This window comes from Giraffa tippelskirchi, chromosome 3 (genome assembly GCF_054371585.1).
Source record: "Giraffa tippelskirchi isolate mGirTip1 chromosome 3, T2T-mGirTip1v1.2.pri, whole genome shotgun sequence".
Lineage (NCBI taxonomy): Eukaryota > Metazoa > Chordata > Mammalia > Artiodactyla > Giraffidae > Giraffa > Giraffa tippelskirchi.
The window spans coordinates 108,655,404-108,669,984 of record NC_137277.1 but is presented as its reverse complement, the minus strand read 5'-3'; the positions used below and the strand labels follow the sequence as shown (position 1 = coordinate 108,669,984).

Here is a 14,581-nt window from a genome sequence, read left to right as displayed (position 1 = left end):
TGTCACTTTTTCCATTTCTTCCACCGTCTGTTTGCCTTAAAAAAGTAATGGGACTGGATGCCATGATCTTAGTTTTTTGAATTTTGGGTTTTAAGCCAGGTTTTTCGCTCTCCTCTTTGACTTTCAAGAGGCTCTTGAGTTTCTCTTCACTTTCTGCCTTTCTAAGTTGCATCATGTTTTTGGCAGTGTGAGCAAGAAGTAGTAGTAGGAAATTATGAAACCGTTCTGGTGCTTCTAGAGATGGGTGATGGTGATGGTTGCATAGTATTGTGAGTGTACTTAATATCACTAAGCTGTATGCTTAAAAATGGTTAAGAAAATACATTTTCCCTTACGTGTATTTTACCACATTAAAAAATGAAATAAAACACTTTCTCTTGCCATGCCCATCCAAAAAAAGCCCTTTAAGTGGAAATTCTATAATATTATATATAATATATATATATATAATATATATATATATATAAAATTGAGAGTTATACAAAAAAGATCTTAATGACCCAAATGACCACAATGGTGTGATCGCACTCATCTAGAGTCAGACATCCGCCAATTCGAAGTCAAGTGGGCCTTAGGAAGCATCACTACAAACAAAGCTAGTGGAAGTGATGGGATTCCAGCTGAGCTATTTCAAATCCTAAAAGATGATGCTGTTAAAGTGCAGCACTCAATATGCCAGCAAATTTGGAAAACTCAGCAGTTGCCACAGGACTCAAAAAGGTCAGTTTTCATTCTAGTCCCAAAGAAGGGCAATGCCAAAGAATATTCAAACTACCCCACAATTGCACTCATCTCACACACTAGCAAAGTAATGCTCAAAATTCTACAAGCTAGACTTCAACATTACCTGAACCAAGAACTTCCAGATGTTCAAGCTGGATTTAGAAAAGGCAGAGGAACAAGAGAAAAACTTGCCAACATCCATTGGATCATAGAAAAAACAAGAGAATTCCAGAAAAACATCTGCTTTATTGACTATGCCAAAGCCTTCGACTGTGTGGATCAGAACAAACTGGAAAATTCCTAAAGAGATGGGAACACTAGACCACCTTACCTGCCTCCTGAGAAATCTTTATGCAGGTCAAGAAGCAACAGTTAGAACCAGATATGGAACAATGGACTGGTTCCAAATTGGGAAAGGAGTATATCAAGGCTGTATATTGTCACCTTGCTTATTTAACTTCTATTCAGAATACATCATGCAAAATGCTAGGCTGGATGAAGCACAAGCTGGAATCAAGATTGTTGGGAGAAATATCAGTAACCTCAGATATGCAGATGACACCACCCTTATGGCAGAAAATGAAGAGGAACTAAAGAGCCTCTGGATGAAAATGAAAGAGGAAAGTGAAAAAGTTGGCTTAAAACTCAGCATTTAAAAAATGAAGGTCATGGCATCTGATCCCATCACTTCGTGGCAAGTAGATGGGGAAACAATGGAAACAGTGACAGACTTTATTTTCTTGGGCTCCAAAATCACTGTAGATAGTGACTGCAGCCATGAAATTAAAAGATGCTTGCTCCTTGGAAGAAAAGCTATGACCAGCCTAGACAGCATGTTAAAAAGCAGTGACATTACTTTGCCAACAAAGGTCCATCTAGTCAAAGTTACGGCTTTTCCGATAGTCATGTTGGATGTGAGAGTTGGACTATAAAGAAAGCTGAGTGCTGAAGAATTGATACTTTTGAACTGTGGTGTTGGAGAAGACTCTTGAGAGTCCCTTGGACTGCAAGGAGATCAAACCAGTCCATCCTAAAGAAACTCAGTCCTGAATATTCTTTGGAAGGACTGGTGCTGAAGCTGAAGCTTCAATGCTTTGGCTAACTGATGCAAAGAACTGATTCATTTGAAAAGACCCTGATGCTGGGAAAGATTAGAAGGCGGGAGGAGAAGGGGAAGACATAGGATGAGATGGTTGGATGGCATCACCAACTTGATTGACATGAGTTTGAGCAAGCTCCAGGAGTTGGTGATGGACAGGAAGGCCTGCGTGCTGCAGTCCATGGAGTTGCAAAGAGTCGGATATGACTGAGCAACTGAACTGAACTAATATAATTATGTAGATAATTGCCTGTGAAATATGTTTTATATGCATTTTTCTTGTTAGTTGATGGATTTATAAACAATATCTCATTCATTACAAAGAGAGCTATGGCATGGGGCTATACAAATGATAAATTTGTATCAGTTAGGATATTATAAGAAAAACAGCATCAGGACAGGTAATCTACATAAAGTTATTTCTTTTGTCCTTAGTAATACAGATTTGCTGTCCAGACTATTCTGCACAAGTGTGTATGATACTAATTAGCTTAACAACAGTGAGTAAAGGGAGGAAATGAGATCAGTACTATATGGAAGTTGTGTTGTTTCTTTTATGATTTTCCTTGCCAAAGGGGGCTGGGATAGTAACAGAAGGATTAAAATCTTCATTAGGGAAGAGCAAGTGCTTTACCTTGACTGCTCAACATTTAATGAGCCATTCCAACTCTATATTAAAAAATTAAAAATAAGTACCTGCACCTAGAATTCCTTTCCCAGAAAGATATATTCCCAGCCTTGCACAGCTTTCACATAGCATTTCCTCCTGAAGCCCTAATGTACCAAGTTCCTTTACAGTCAGTGTTGTCTGAGTATTCACAAGGCAGCAGTTACATTCTGGGGTTTTTTTTGTGCTTTTTTTAGTGTTCCTTGAGGTAGTAGCCAGCTATTGTAAGTCACTTACATGACCATCTATTATAACATTTATGGTTTGTTTGGGTTCTGATAAGTTATATGGACTTCACATGAGCCTATTATCGTTGATGTACAATTGTACATTTAGAGGATTTTTTTTTTTTTTAGAAACTCATATCATGTTATAGCAGAAATGTGTATACTTTTCATAGTGTTAATGAAATTGAAACTATGGTTGTTGTTGTTCAGTTGCTCAGTTGCGTCCAACTCTTTGTGACCCTACGGACTGCAGCACTCCGGGTTCCTCTGTCCTCCACTGTCTTTCAGATATCTTTCAGAGTTTGCTCAAACTCATGTCTGTCGAGTTGGTGATGCCATCCAACCATCTCATCCTCTGCTGACCCTTCTCCTGTCCTTAGTCTTTCCCAGCATCAGTGTCTTCCAATGAGTTGGCTCTTCACATCAAGTGGTCCAAGTATTGGTGCTTCAGCATCATTCCTTCCAATGAATATTCCGTGTTGATTTCCTTAGGATTGACTGGTAAAAAGATCTTGCTATCCAGGGGACTCTTGAGTCTTCTCTAGCACCATAGTTTGAAAGCATCAAGGTTTTGGCACTCAGCTATCTTTATGGTCCAACTCTCCATGACTACTGGAAAAACCAGTAACCAGCTTTGACTATGGGCTTCCCTCGTAGCTCAGACGGTAAAGCATCCACTTGGAATGCAGGAGACCAGGGTTTAGTCCATGAGTCGAGAACATCCCCTGGAGGAGGGCATGGCAACCCACTCCAGTATTCTTGCCTGGAGAATTCCATGGACAGAGGAGCCTGGTGGGCTACAGCCATGGGGTTGCAAAGAGTTGGACACAACTGAGTGACTGACACACACAGCTTTGACTCTAGGGACCTTTGTCGGCAAAGTGCCATCTCTGCTATTTCATACCCTGTCTAGTTTTGTCATAGCTTTTCTTCCAAGGAGCAAGCATCTTTTAATTTTGTGGCTGGCAATCACTGTCCACGGTGATTTAGGAGCCCAAGAAAATAAAATCTGCCACTCTTTGTACATTTTCCCCATCTGTTTGCCATGAAATGATGGGACCAGATTTCATGATCTTAGTTTTTTTGAATGTTGAGTTTTAAGCCAGCTTTTTCACCCTCACGAAGAGGCTCTCTAGTTCTGCTTTGCTTTCTGCCTTTAGAGTGATATCATCTGCATGTCTGAGGTTGTTGATGTTTCTCCTGGCAATTTTGATTCCAGCTTGTGCTTCATCCAGCCTGGGCATTTTGCATGATGTACTCTGCATAGCTATTAAATAAGCAGAGTGACAGTATCCAGCCTTGATACACTCCTTTCTCCATTTTGAATCAGTTAGTTGTTCCATGTCCAGTTCTCGCTGTTGCTTCTTGATCTACATACAGATTGCTCAGGAGGCAAGTAAGGTGGTCTGGTATTCCCATCTCTTTAGGAATTTTCCAGTTTGTTGTGATCCACACAGTCAAAGGCTTTAGCCTAGTCAGTGAAGCAGTGGAATTCCCTTGCATTTTTCTGTGATCCAACGGATGTTGGCAATTTGATCTCTGGTTCCTCTGCCTTTTCTAAATCTAGCTTGAACATCTGGAAGTTCACAGTTCACATACTGTTGAAGCCTGGCTTGGAGAATTTTGAGCATTGCTTTACTAGCATGTGAGATGAGTGCAATTGTGTGGTAGTTTGAGCATTCTTTGGGATTGCTTTTCTTTGGGATTGGAATGAAAACTGACCTTTTCCAGTCCTGTGGCAACTGCTGAGTTTTCCAAATTTTCTGGCATATTGAGTGCCACACAACATCATCTTCTAGGATTTGAAATAGCTCAGCTGGAATTTCATCACTTCCACTAGCTTTGTTTGTGGTGATGCTTCCTAAGGCCCACTTGACCTCACACTCCAGGATGTCTGGCTGTAGGTGAGTTACCATACCATTGTGGTTATCCTGGTCATGAAGACCTTTTTTGTATAGTTCTTCCGTGTATTCTTGCCACCCCTTCTTAATCTCTTCTGCTTTTGTTAGGTCCTTGCCCTTTCTTTCCTTTGTTGTGCCTATCTTTGCATGAAGTGTTCCCTTGGTATCTCTCATTTTCTTTAAGAGATGTCTAGTCTTTCCCATTCTGTTGTTTTTCTCTTATTTGCATTGTTCACTTAAGAAGGCTTTCTTATCTCTACTTGCTCTTCTCTGGAATTCTGCATTCAATTGGATATCTTTCCCTTTCTCCTTTGCCTTTCACATCTCTTCTTCTCTCAGCTGTTTGTAAACTTCCTCTGACAACCATTTTACCTTCTTGCATTTTTTTTTTCTTTGGGATGGTTTTGGTCACTGCCTCCTATGCAGCATTGCAAACCTCCATCCATAGTTCTTCATTCACTCTGTCTACCAGATTTAATCCCTTGAATCTGTTTGTCACCTCTACTGTGTAATCATAGAGGATTTGATTTAGGTCACATCTGAATGGTCTATTGGTTTTCTCTACTTTCTTCAATTTAAGTCTGAATTTTGTAGTAAGGAGCGGATCATCTGAGCCACAGTCAGCTCCAGATCTTGTTTTTGCTGACTGTATAGAACTTCTCCATCTTGGCTGCAGAGATATAATGAATCTGATTTCTATTTAGGTGCTAAGTCGTTTCTGACTCTTTGTGACCCCCATGGACTATAGCCCACCAGGCTCCTCTCTGTCCGTGGGAGTTTCCAGGCAAGAATACTGGAGTGGGTTGCCATTTCCTCCTCCAGGGAATATTCCCTACCCAGGGATCAAACTCTGGTCTCCTACATTGCAGGCGGGATTCTTTACCTGCTGAGTCTCATTCTGTATACTGCTTATGTTTCATTTAATCACATTCTTCATTCTGACTTGCATTAGAGTTGGAATAAATTAAAAGAACAGAAAGTTCAACTGGAGGTGGATGCCAGTTCAATTCAAGGAGGAGATTCCCAACAATTTAGACCTGTTGAAAAAGCTTTCTTTTTTTAAAAAAAGTTCTTTTTTATTTTGGCTGTGCTGTGTCTTCGCTGCAGTGCCCAGGGTCTTCATTGTAGTGTGAGCGCTTTCTCTAGTTGCAGTGTGCAGGCTTCTCTTGTTGTGGAGCACAGGCTGCAGACCTCTCGGGCTTCAGTAGTTGTGTTGCTGGGTTAGCCGCTCTAGGGCATGTGGGATCTTAGTTTCCTGACCAGGGATTGAACCCACATCCCCTGCATTGGAAGGTGGATTCTTAATTGCTGGACCAACCACCAGGGAAGCCCCTAAGAAGCTCACTTTCTAATATGACTCCCTCACCATACAGAACATTCATGTTTCGAGACTCCTGAGGTCAGGATTGAGTGTAGGTTCAAGAAGTTGAGGATGGCTTCTGCCACTAAGAGACGTGACCTGAGAACTTCTCTAGGAATAAATTTTCATCTCTGAAATGAGGGAGATTGAACAAGATACTTCATCTGATTCTCACATTCCATGGCTTTGAAAATTTGAGAGAAAAGATGACATGGAGCCAGTAAGAACTTCAGTTTCTCAGTTCTGGATAAGGAGTGGGTCTGACCATGTGTCCTGAATAATCAGGAAAGTTTTTTAGTCAGTTGGTCTGTGCCAACCTGTGTACAGTTTACCCCAGGCGTTAGTAAACTTTCTGTACAGGGACGGATAATACACATATCTGGCTTTTCAGGCCATCTGATCCGTCACACATTCTAAATTCTGCTCTTGTTTCTTTCTGGATGCACCCTGTGGCAGGATCATAGTTTGCCAACCAGGGATTGAACCTGTGCCCCTTGTATTGGAAGCGCAGAGTCGCAATTTACTGGACCACCAGGGAAGTCTTTAAATTCTGATCTTGCAGTGGGAAAGCAGTCACAGATGACTCAGATTTGGCTAACAGTTACTTTGATGACAACTGGTTTAATTCTAAATACCAATTTTTCTAACCATCTCAAGTTAGGTAGAGAAATCAGGGGAAAAACACACTATTAAGGCAATTTTATTAATTCTATGTACATAATATAACTAGTCTTTCATATCTAAAGATAACAGTCCAACCAGTTGTCATAATTTCATGTTCTACATGCCTTAAGTTAATGGAGTAGATTTATAAAAGATATAAAAATATTTCACCAGCTTGGGAAAATGTGGTTCTGAGACTTCATTATAAGGAGGGATATAGGATGTGCTAGAGAATTTTCAAACCTACAGAGGCTGTTTCAAAATTTACACTGTTAATAAAGTTCTTGCCTAATTAACACTTTATCTTGTTTAAGAGCCTGAATTAGAGCAGATTTCTGTATTGACCATCTAGTGATGTCCATGTGTAGAGTCATCTCTTTTGGGGTTCGAAGAGGGTGTTTGCTGTGACCATTGCATTCTCTTGGCAAGACTCTGTTAGCCTTTGCTGTGCTTCATTTTGTACGCCAAGGCCAAACTTGCCTGTTACTGCAGGTATCTCTTGGCTTCTTACTTTTGCATTCCAGTCCTCTGTAATGAAAAAGATGTCTTTGATGTTAGTTGTAGAAGCATTCTACTTTAGCTTCTTTGGCATTAGTGGTTGGGAGCATAGACTTGGATTACTGTGATGTTGAATGGTTTGCTGGAATCAAACGAGATCATTCTGTCATTTTTGAGATTTCGCCCAAGTACCGCATTTCGGACTCTTCTGTTGACTATGAGGGCTACTCCATTTCTTTCTAAGGGATTCTTGCTCACAGTAGTAGGATATAATAGTCATCTGAATTAAATTCACCCATTCTGGCCCATTTTAATTCACTGATTTCTAAAACGTTGGTATTTACTCTTTCCCTCTCCTGCTTGACCATGTCCAGTTTACCTTGATTCATTGACCTAACATTCCAGCTTCCTATGCAGTATTGTTCCTTACAGCATCAGGCTTGACTTTCACCACCAGACACATCCACAGCTGGGCATTGTTTTCGCTTTGGCCCAGCTTCTTCATTCTTTATAGAGCTGTTTCTTCCCTCTTCCCCGGTAGCATATTGGACACCTACAGACCTGAGCTCTCATCTTCCAGTGTCATATCTTTTTGCCTTATCATACTGTTCATGGGGTCCATTCAAAATTATGGTGGTCCATTCTAAATATTAGTGAGTACCTCATCCTGATTTTTGTCAGTTCATAAAAAGAAGCAGTTGACTTCAGGGGCACAGAAATTAATTTCTGGTCAAATTTAGAACTCAGCTTCTCAGAGCTAGACAATCCTTAAAGATGATTTCATTTGAAATAGCAAATTTCTTGCACACATCACTAAGAATATTTCAAGCAATATCTCTTGATAACATGCCATGTTGGTTGTTCTCTTTGTTAATGCGTGATAAAGCCTAACAGCCAAGAAAAGAAACTGTACCCCCAAAAGTGAAAGTTTGAAAATGTTAATTTCCTAGCAATTTTTCTGTATCTTTCATGCTCCTCTACCTTCTTCTCTTTCCCCCTCATCCCACCTTCTGCCTCTGGTAACCACAAGTCTGATCTCTTTCTATGAGTTTGGGGTTTTTTTTAGGTTCCACATAAAAGTGAGATCATACATTATTTGTCTTTCTTTGACTTATTTCATTTAGCATAGTGCCTCAGATCCATCTATAATGTTGCACGTTAAAATTTTTTTTTAAAGAAAATTAGTCTGTCAGGAAAATGCCTCATTTTTTTTTTTTAAGTCTGTTTTATTTCCAGTGGTTTGAAATGCTATTCTCATCATGTATTTTGTACTTGAGTTTATTTCTGGGTTGTTAATTTTATCCCATAACTTCTGATTATGCTGCCAAACTACCATGAGAATAAGTATTATCATTTTTTATATATTTGTTAGTTTATATTTTAATATATATTTGTGACCCTTTGTTTTTAAAATAAAAAATTCTAGTTGCTATTTTTAATGGTTCTGTTAAGCTTTAAATCATATATGAATTAAAATTTATTTTCAGCTAAATCTCTAAAACCAACTTTTTGATGTCTGCTCATTAACTCTGGTCAGTGCTTTATATACTTTGGGAGTATTCTGTGGTCAAATATAAACACTATATAACTCCATGATTTCTCCTGAGTTTGAAGATTTTTTTTTTTTCTTTTCTAGCCTTTAATCTAGACAATGAACAACCAGATTATGATATGGACTCAGAAGATGAGACCTTATTAAATAGACTTAACAGAAAGATGGAAATTAAGCCTTTGCAATTTGAAATTATGATTGACAGACTTGAAAAAGCCAGTTCTAATCAGGTACTGTACCTTGTAAAAATGTCTCTTGTCTTAACATTTCATCTAACTAGCAGCTTTATTTTGCATTTCATTTAGACCTATGTTTATTACCTTTTACTGTCTCTTGAATTTCTTTTCTGAAGATCCTTGAATTTCTATTTACAGTATTCCTTGACAGTTCAAGAAATACTTAAGCATACTGTCTTTGAATAAGAGTATGAAAAGTACAGTTCTGACTTTTTTCTTATTTGGATACAGAAATAATACTAGTTACATTGTTATAATATCTTCTTGATCCTTTTCATAGAGCTGTCTTTTTGACACTTCAGTAACTAAATTTGCTTGGTTGAGTTGTTTCGTAGTCATCTCACATCAATAAAGTTGCTCAGATTTGTATTAAGGTGCTTTTACCATTTAAGATTATTTTAGTTTTGCTTATTTATATACCATATAAAATTTTAAGTGAAGGAAAAATTTACAAAGAAGGAATTTTCTTTAGTGGGACATTCTATACATGATACAGGAAATGTAAAAACAGAACAGAGAATTGCTGAAGTGGAAAACTCTAAGGTTTGTTTAAAGCATTTCTACATGTGCATAGAAAATAAGAATGTACAACAAAATGCCAGCAGTGGTTATATTTAGGTGCTTAAATTATTGGTGAATTTTATGTTCTTTTTCTGTGTTTTCCAAATTTATTATAATGAGCGTGTGTTGATATTACAGTTAAATTTAAAAAATAAAAGTAATTGTTGGTGTACCTGTGTGGTATATTAATATGCTAATTTTTATTAATGTAGTAAGGAGTAACTGATATAAATAAGCTTTTTACACTAGACTGTTAAAACTTTTCTCTTGTTTAACTATACAAATTCATTATTTTCCCCCAACTTCCAAGTTAGTCCTTTAAATCCCTGAGGTATTGCTAGCTCTTCAGAGCATTTCTCACACTTATCCATTGTAAAATGACTTCGCTGTGTATTTAGCCTGTCTACCAGTCTCCCCACAACTCATTTTGATGGAAAGTAATATGAAGTATACTAACCAAAAAAATGCATTAAAACTGAATTTTGTAAAATTCAACTTAATTGTATAAAAATTAAAAAACGAAAAGAAAAGATGGATTATTTTGACCGAATTATCTTATTAATAGGACTTAATTATTATCTATTAATCTTATTAATAGATCTTGTATAGTAAAAAATCTCCTCTATGAAAAATAATTCTACTTGTATTTTTGAGAGGTTGTCTTTTCTTATTGGAAATTTGTTTTAATCATCAAGGTGAAACTCATTATAATTAGTGCTCACAGTTTTCCTAGGATTTTGATCACTAGCATCAGATATAGTTTCAGTTTTTCTTCTTTATGTGTAAATTTTCCTAGTAATCCTAGGCTTGATCAGACTTGTGTTATTTCTACTGTTTTCCATGATTGCTCAGAAATTCTCATGGTGGCTGAAATTATGTCATCAGAAGCTTGCAACTGTTTTTTCTGTAGTTTGCTTTCTTTCATTCAGTTAGTAATATTTATTTAATGCTCAAGTGAACAAGGCAAGTGACAGAAGCTTTTCCTTTGTGAACTCACCATCTGAGTACAGGATAAACAAAAAACATGTCAACAGTGCAATTAACTATCCACTATAAAAGCATCACCGACTCAATGGACATGAGTTTGAACAAATTCCAGAAGGTGGTAAAAGATAAGGAAGCCTGGCGTGCTGCAGTCCATGGGGTTGCAAAGAGTCGGACATGCCTGAGTGACTGACCAACAGCAATAATCAGCATCATCCTATTTCAGTTCTCTGTGCTCACATGCAAACTTCCAGGCCATAAAACAGTTGGCTAGGTTCTCAGCATGAGAACATCTACTTTCTGTAGAGGAGAGGAAAGTGAAGGTTTTGCCACAGGAATGAAAAGGTGGTCTTATTAATAGAACCAGAGAGTGGGGTGCCATTGCCTTCTCCGAATCAATCAAAAGCCAGACCTTATTCCAAGTGTCTGATCTGGGAATTCATGGGTTTCTTTATTTGTTCATTTTGCGAGCCAGTATAATACCAGATTCCAGGGCAAGGAATCAAGTTTATAGTTAAACTGGTATTTATAAGATTGGTAGAGAAAGACATAAAAGATGGACTGGGGCAAAAGCTTCTGCTGCCACTATTCTGTGGATACTGTTGCAATGAAGTTATTATTGAAAACTCCCATTGCCAGAGTCCGTGATTATTTTCAGCCCCCATCCTTTTGTCTTATTTGAGCTCTCATTTCTTAAAATTGTCATCACCGTTGGTCTTTCAAATATAGTTCATTCCCTTTTGGTTTCCTTAATGATTTTTTATGACGATTTCTTCTAATTTTCTTTTACTGACTCCCTTTTCATTCAGCTGCTGTAAACATTAAGATTTCTTAAAATTCTGTTCTTGGTATTCATATCCTGATTATTTGGGGGTTAATCACCTCATTGAGGATTTTTGTGTGTATTATAAAATACGTATGCCTTTAGCTTTGACCTCTTTCTTAAGCCCCAGGATAATTCTTTTTTCTCTTCTTGTGCTGCCTTTTGGATTCTCCATCTAGACCCACAGACTCTCAAGTTTAATTTTTCTAAAACTTAATCTCTTAACTTCAGATGATCTTATACTATATTCATTCTCTCTTCAGTGACTCCCAAAACTTAGGATCTTGTGGGTTTTTAAAATCCCTTATCTTTAGTCCCTAAATTTCTAACTCTTCTTGTGTACCTATATGTTCCTTGAATACTCAGTCTTCAATGATCTCTTCTCTCATTTCTTCAGTCTTTTTCTTTTTGCCCAAAAATGTGCCAAGGGTCCCTATTTCCAAAACAGCCCTTTCACTTGAGCCTGTCTTTCTCAATAAACTACCACCTTCTGTTTTTTGGCGTTTTTTTTTTTTAGTCACAGTTACGTTTTCAAATTACACTCATTCCACATGCTAACAAGGTAATGCTCATAATCTTTCAAACTAGGCTTCAACACTATGTGAACTGAGAATTTCTAGACGTACAAGCTGGATTTAGAAAAGGCAGAGGAACCAGAGGTAAGTCGCCAACATCCATTGGATCATAGAAAAAGCAAGGGAATTCCAGAAAAATATCTACTTCTGCTTCATTGACTAGGCTAAAGCCTTTGACTGTTTGGATCACAACAAAATGTGGAAAATTCTTATAGAGATGGAAATACCAGATCACCTTACCTTCTTCTTGAGAAACCTGTATGCAGGTCTAAGAAGCAACAGTGAGAACTGGACATGGACAACAAACTGGTTCAAAATTTGGAAGCGAGTGCATCAAGGCGCTATATTGTCACCCTGCTTATTTAACTTCTATGCAGAGTACATCATGTGGAATGCCAGGCTGGATGAAGCACAGTCTAGAGTCAAGATTGCTGGGAAAAGTATCAACAGCCTCAGCTATGCAGATGATACCACTTAATGTTAGAAAGTGAAGAGAAACTAAAGAGGCTGTTGATGAGGGTGAAAGAGGAGAGTGAAAAAGCTGGCTTAAAACTTAACATTCAAGAAACTGAGATCATGGCACCCCGTCCCATCATTTCATGGCAAATAGATGCGAAAGCAATGAAACAATGGCAGACTTTATTTTCTTGGGCTCCAAAATCACTGCAGATGGTGACTGCAACCATGAAATTAAAAGACCCTTGCTCCTTGGAAGAAAAGCTATGACCAACCTAGACAGCATATCAGAGACATTACTTTGCCGACAAAGGTCCATATAGTCAAAGCTATGATTTTTCCAGTAGTCATGTACAGATGTGAGAGTTGGACCATAAAGAAGGCTGAGTGCTGAAGAACTGATGCTGTCAAACTGTGTTGTTGGAAAGGATTCTTGAGAGTCCCTTGGACAGCAAGGAGATTAAACCAGTCAGTCCTAAAGGAAATCAACCCTGAATATTCATTGGAAGGACTGATGCTGAAGCTGAAGCTCCAATACTTTGGCCACCTGATGTGAAGAGCTGACTCACTGGAAAAGACCCTGATTGCTTGGAAAGATTTAAGGCAGCAGGAGAAGCGAATGGCCGAGGGTGAAATGGTTGGATGGCATCACTGACTCAATGGACATGAATTTGAGCAAACTCAGGGATGAGAGTGAAGGAGAGGGAAGTCTGGCATGCTGCAGTTCATGGAGTTACAAAGGAGTTGGACATGACTGACTGAACAACAAACATTTTCAAAAAATAAGCCATATGGTTTACCTATTACTCCATTTTAGTTTACTGATACTGTACTGTTTAAGGCCATTGATGGCCTCCTAATTGTCATCCAGGAGCCTTTTTTTAAGTCTGCGTCCTACTTAATATCCCTGTAGTTTTGGATGTTGCCAATCTCCACATTTCCTGACTCTTCTTCTTGCTTCATCTCCTCTTCCATTTGCTCCTCTGCCTCTTACTTGTTGCTATTTCTTTTGATATCTGTCCTCAGAATTTATTCTCGTACCTTAAGCTGCCAACACAAGCACTTCCAGATGAGTTTTTTGTGATTGTGTCCTCTTGGTTACTGCACTAATACTCAGTTCCAAAGTTCTTACATTCTTCTCTTATTAATTTGTGTCTCTTACATTAATTCCCATATTGTCAGTTTCTTTAGGTACTGGATTTGTCTTAAAGTTTATTTTGTTATCTTAACCACAATCTATAGCACAAATGATGGACTGAGAGTTGTTATTGGACTGTTGGGTAGTTGTTATAGTAATGTTGGACTTACTGCTTAACTGTCTATTTTTTATGTAAAAGCATTAATTTTTACATGTGTTTTATTCATTTGTGTATTAAATATTAAATTTATGCATTTATTGAAATTTCTAAACTATGAGTTTTATATGTGTGTGCATGCTCAGTCATGTCTGACTGTTTGCGACCCCATGGACTGTATAGCCTGCCAGGCTCCTCTGTCCTGGAATTTTCCAGGCAAGAATACCGGATTGGGTTGCCATTTCTTCCTCCAGGGTATCTTCCCTACCCAGAGATCAAACCCTTGTCTCCTGTGTCTCCTTTGTTGCAGGTGGACTCTTTACCATTGAGCTACCAGGGAAGCCTGAGTTTTGTATATAAGCAAAGTAAATGATCTTTGTGCTCATGGAGCTACTTACAGTCTGTTGTTTTTCAGTCACTCAGTTGTGTTCAACTCTTTGCAACCTCATGGACTGCAGCATGCCAGGCTTCCCTGTCCTTCACTCTCTCCCTGAGTTTGCTCACTTATGTCCATTGAGTTGACAATGCCATCCAACCGTCTCATCCTCTCTCGCCCTCTTCTCCTCCTGCCCTCAATCTTTCCCAGCATCAGGGTCTTTTCCACTGAGTCAGCTCTTCACATCAGGTGGCCAAAGTATTGGAGCTTCAGCTTCAGCATCAGTCCTTCCAATGAGTATTCAGTCTAGAAGAAGAATAATTTTTATCTCTCATCCCTTACCCTCAAAATAAGTAAGTCAAGTAAGTCAGAGCTGTCTTGGAAATCATAAATTTATCACAGATCCTTTTACCAATTAAATAGTAGTTTCCACTGCTTTCTAGTGGATGAAGTGCTAAATGGCAGAACTTTTTTCTTAGGATATAAAAGTGGTGGTATTCTGTTTTTGTAGATTTTTTGTAGATTTTTAATCATGTGGCTTAATTTGTGGCTATTTTAACTGTAAATAGATCTTGCCAGTCAAAT

The 14,581-nt window shown here is 38.3% G+C and overlaps 1 protein-coding gene across 8 annotated transcripts in view; it reads left to right on the top strand.

Moving 5' to 3' along the window:
• The window catches only part of EPC2 (enhancer of polycomb 2), a 250,165-nt gene that overhangs the window by 194,111 nt on the left and 41,473 nt on the right, over positions 1 to 14,581 (top strand). For all 8 annotated transcript variants that reach the window (XM_081580544.1, XM_081580542.1, XM_081580541.1 and 5 more), the window contains one exon: positions 8,775 to 8,920. In XM_081580544.1, the coding sequence (XP_081436670.1) occupies positions 8,775 to 8,920 (146 nt within the window). The remainder of the gene's footprint in view (positions 1 to 8,774; positions 8,921 to 14,581) is intronic.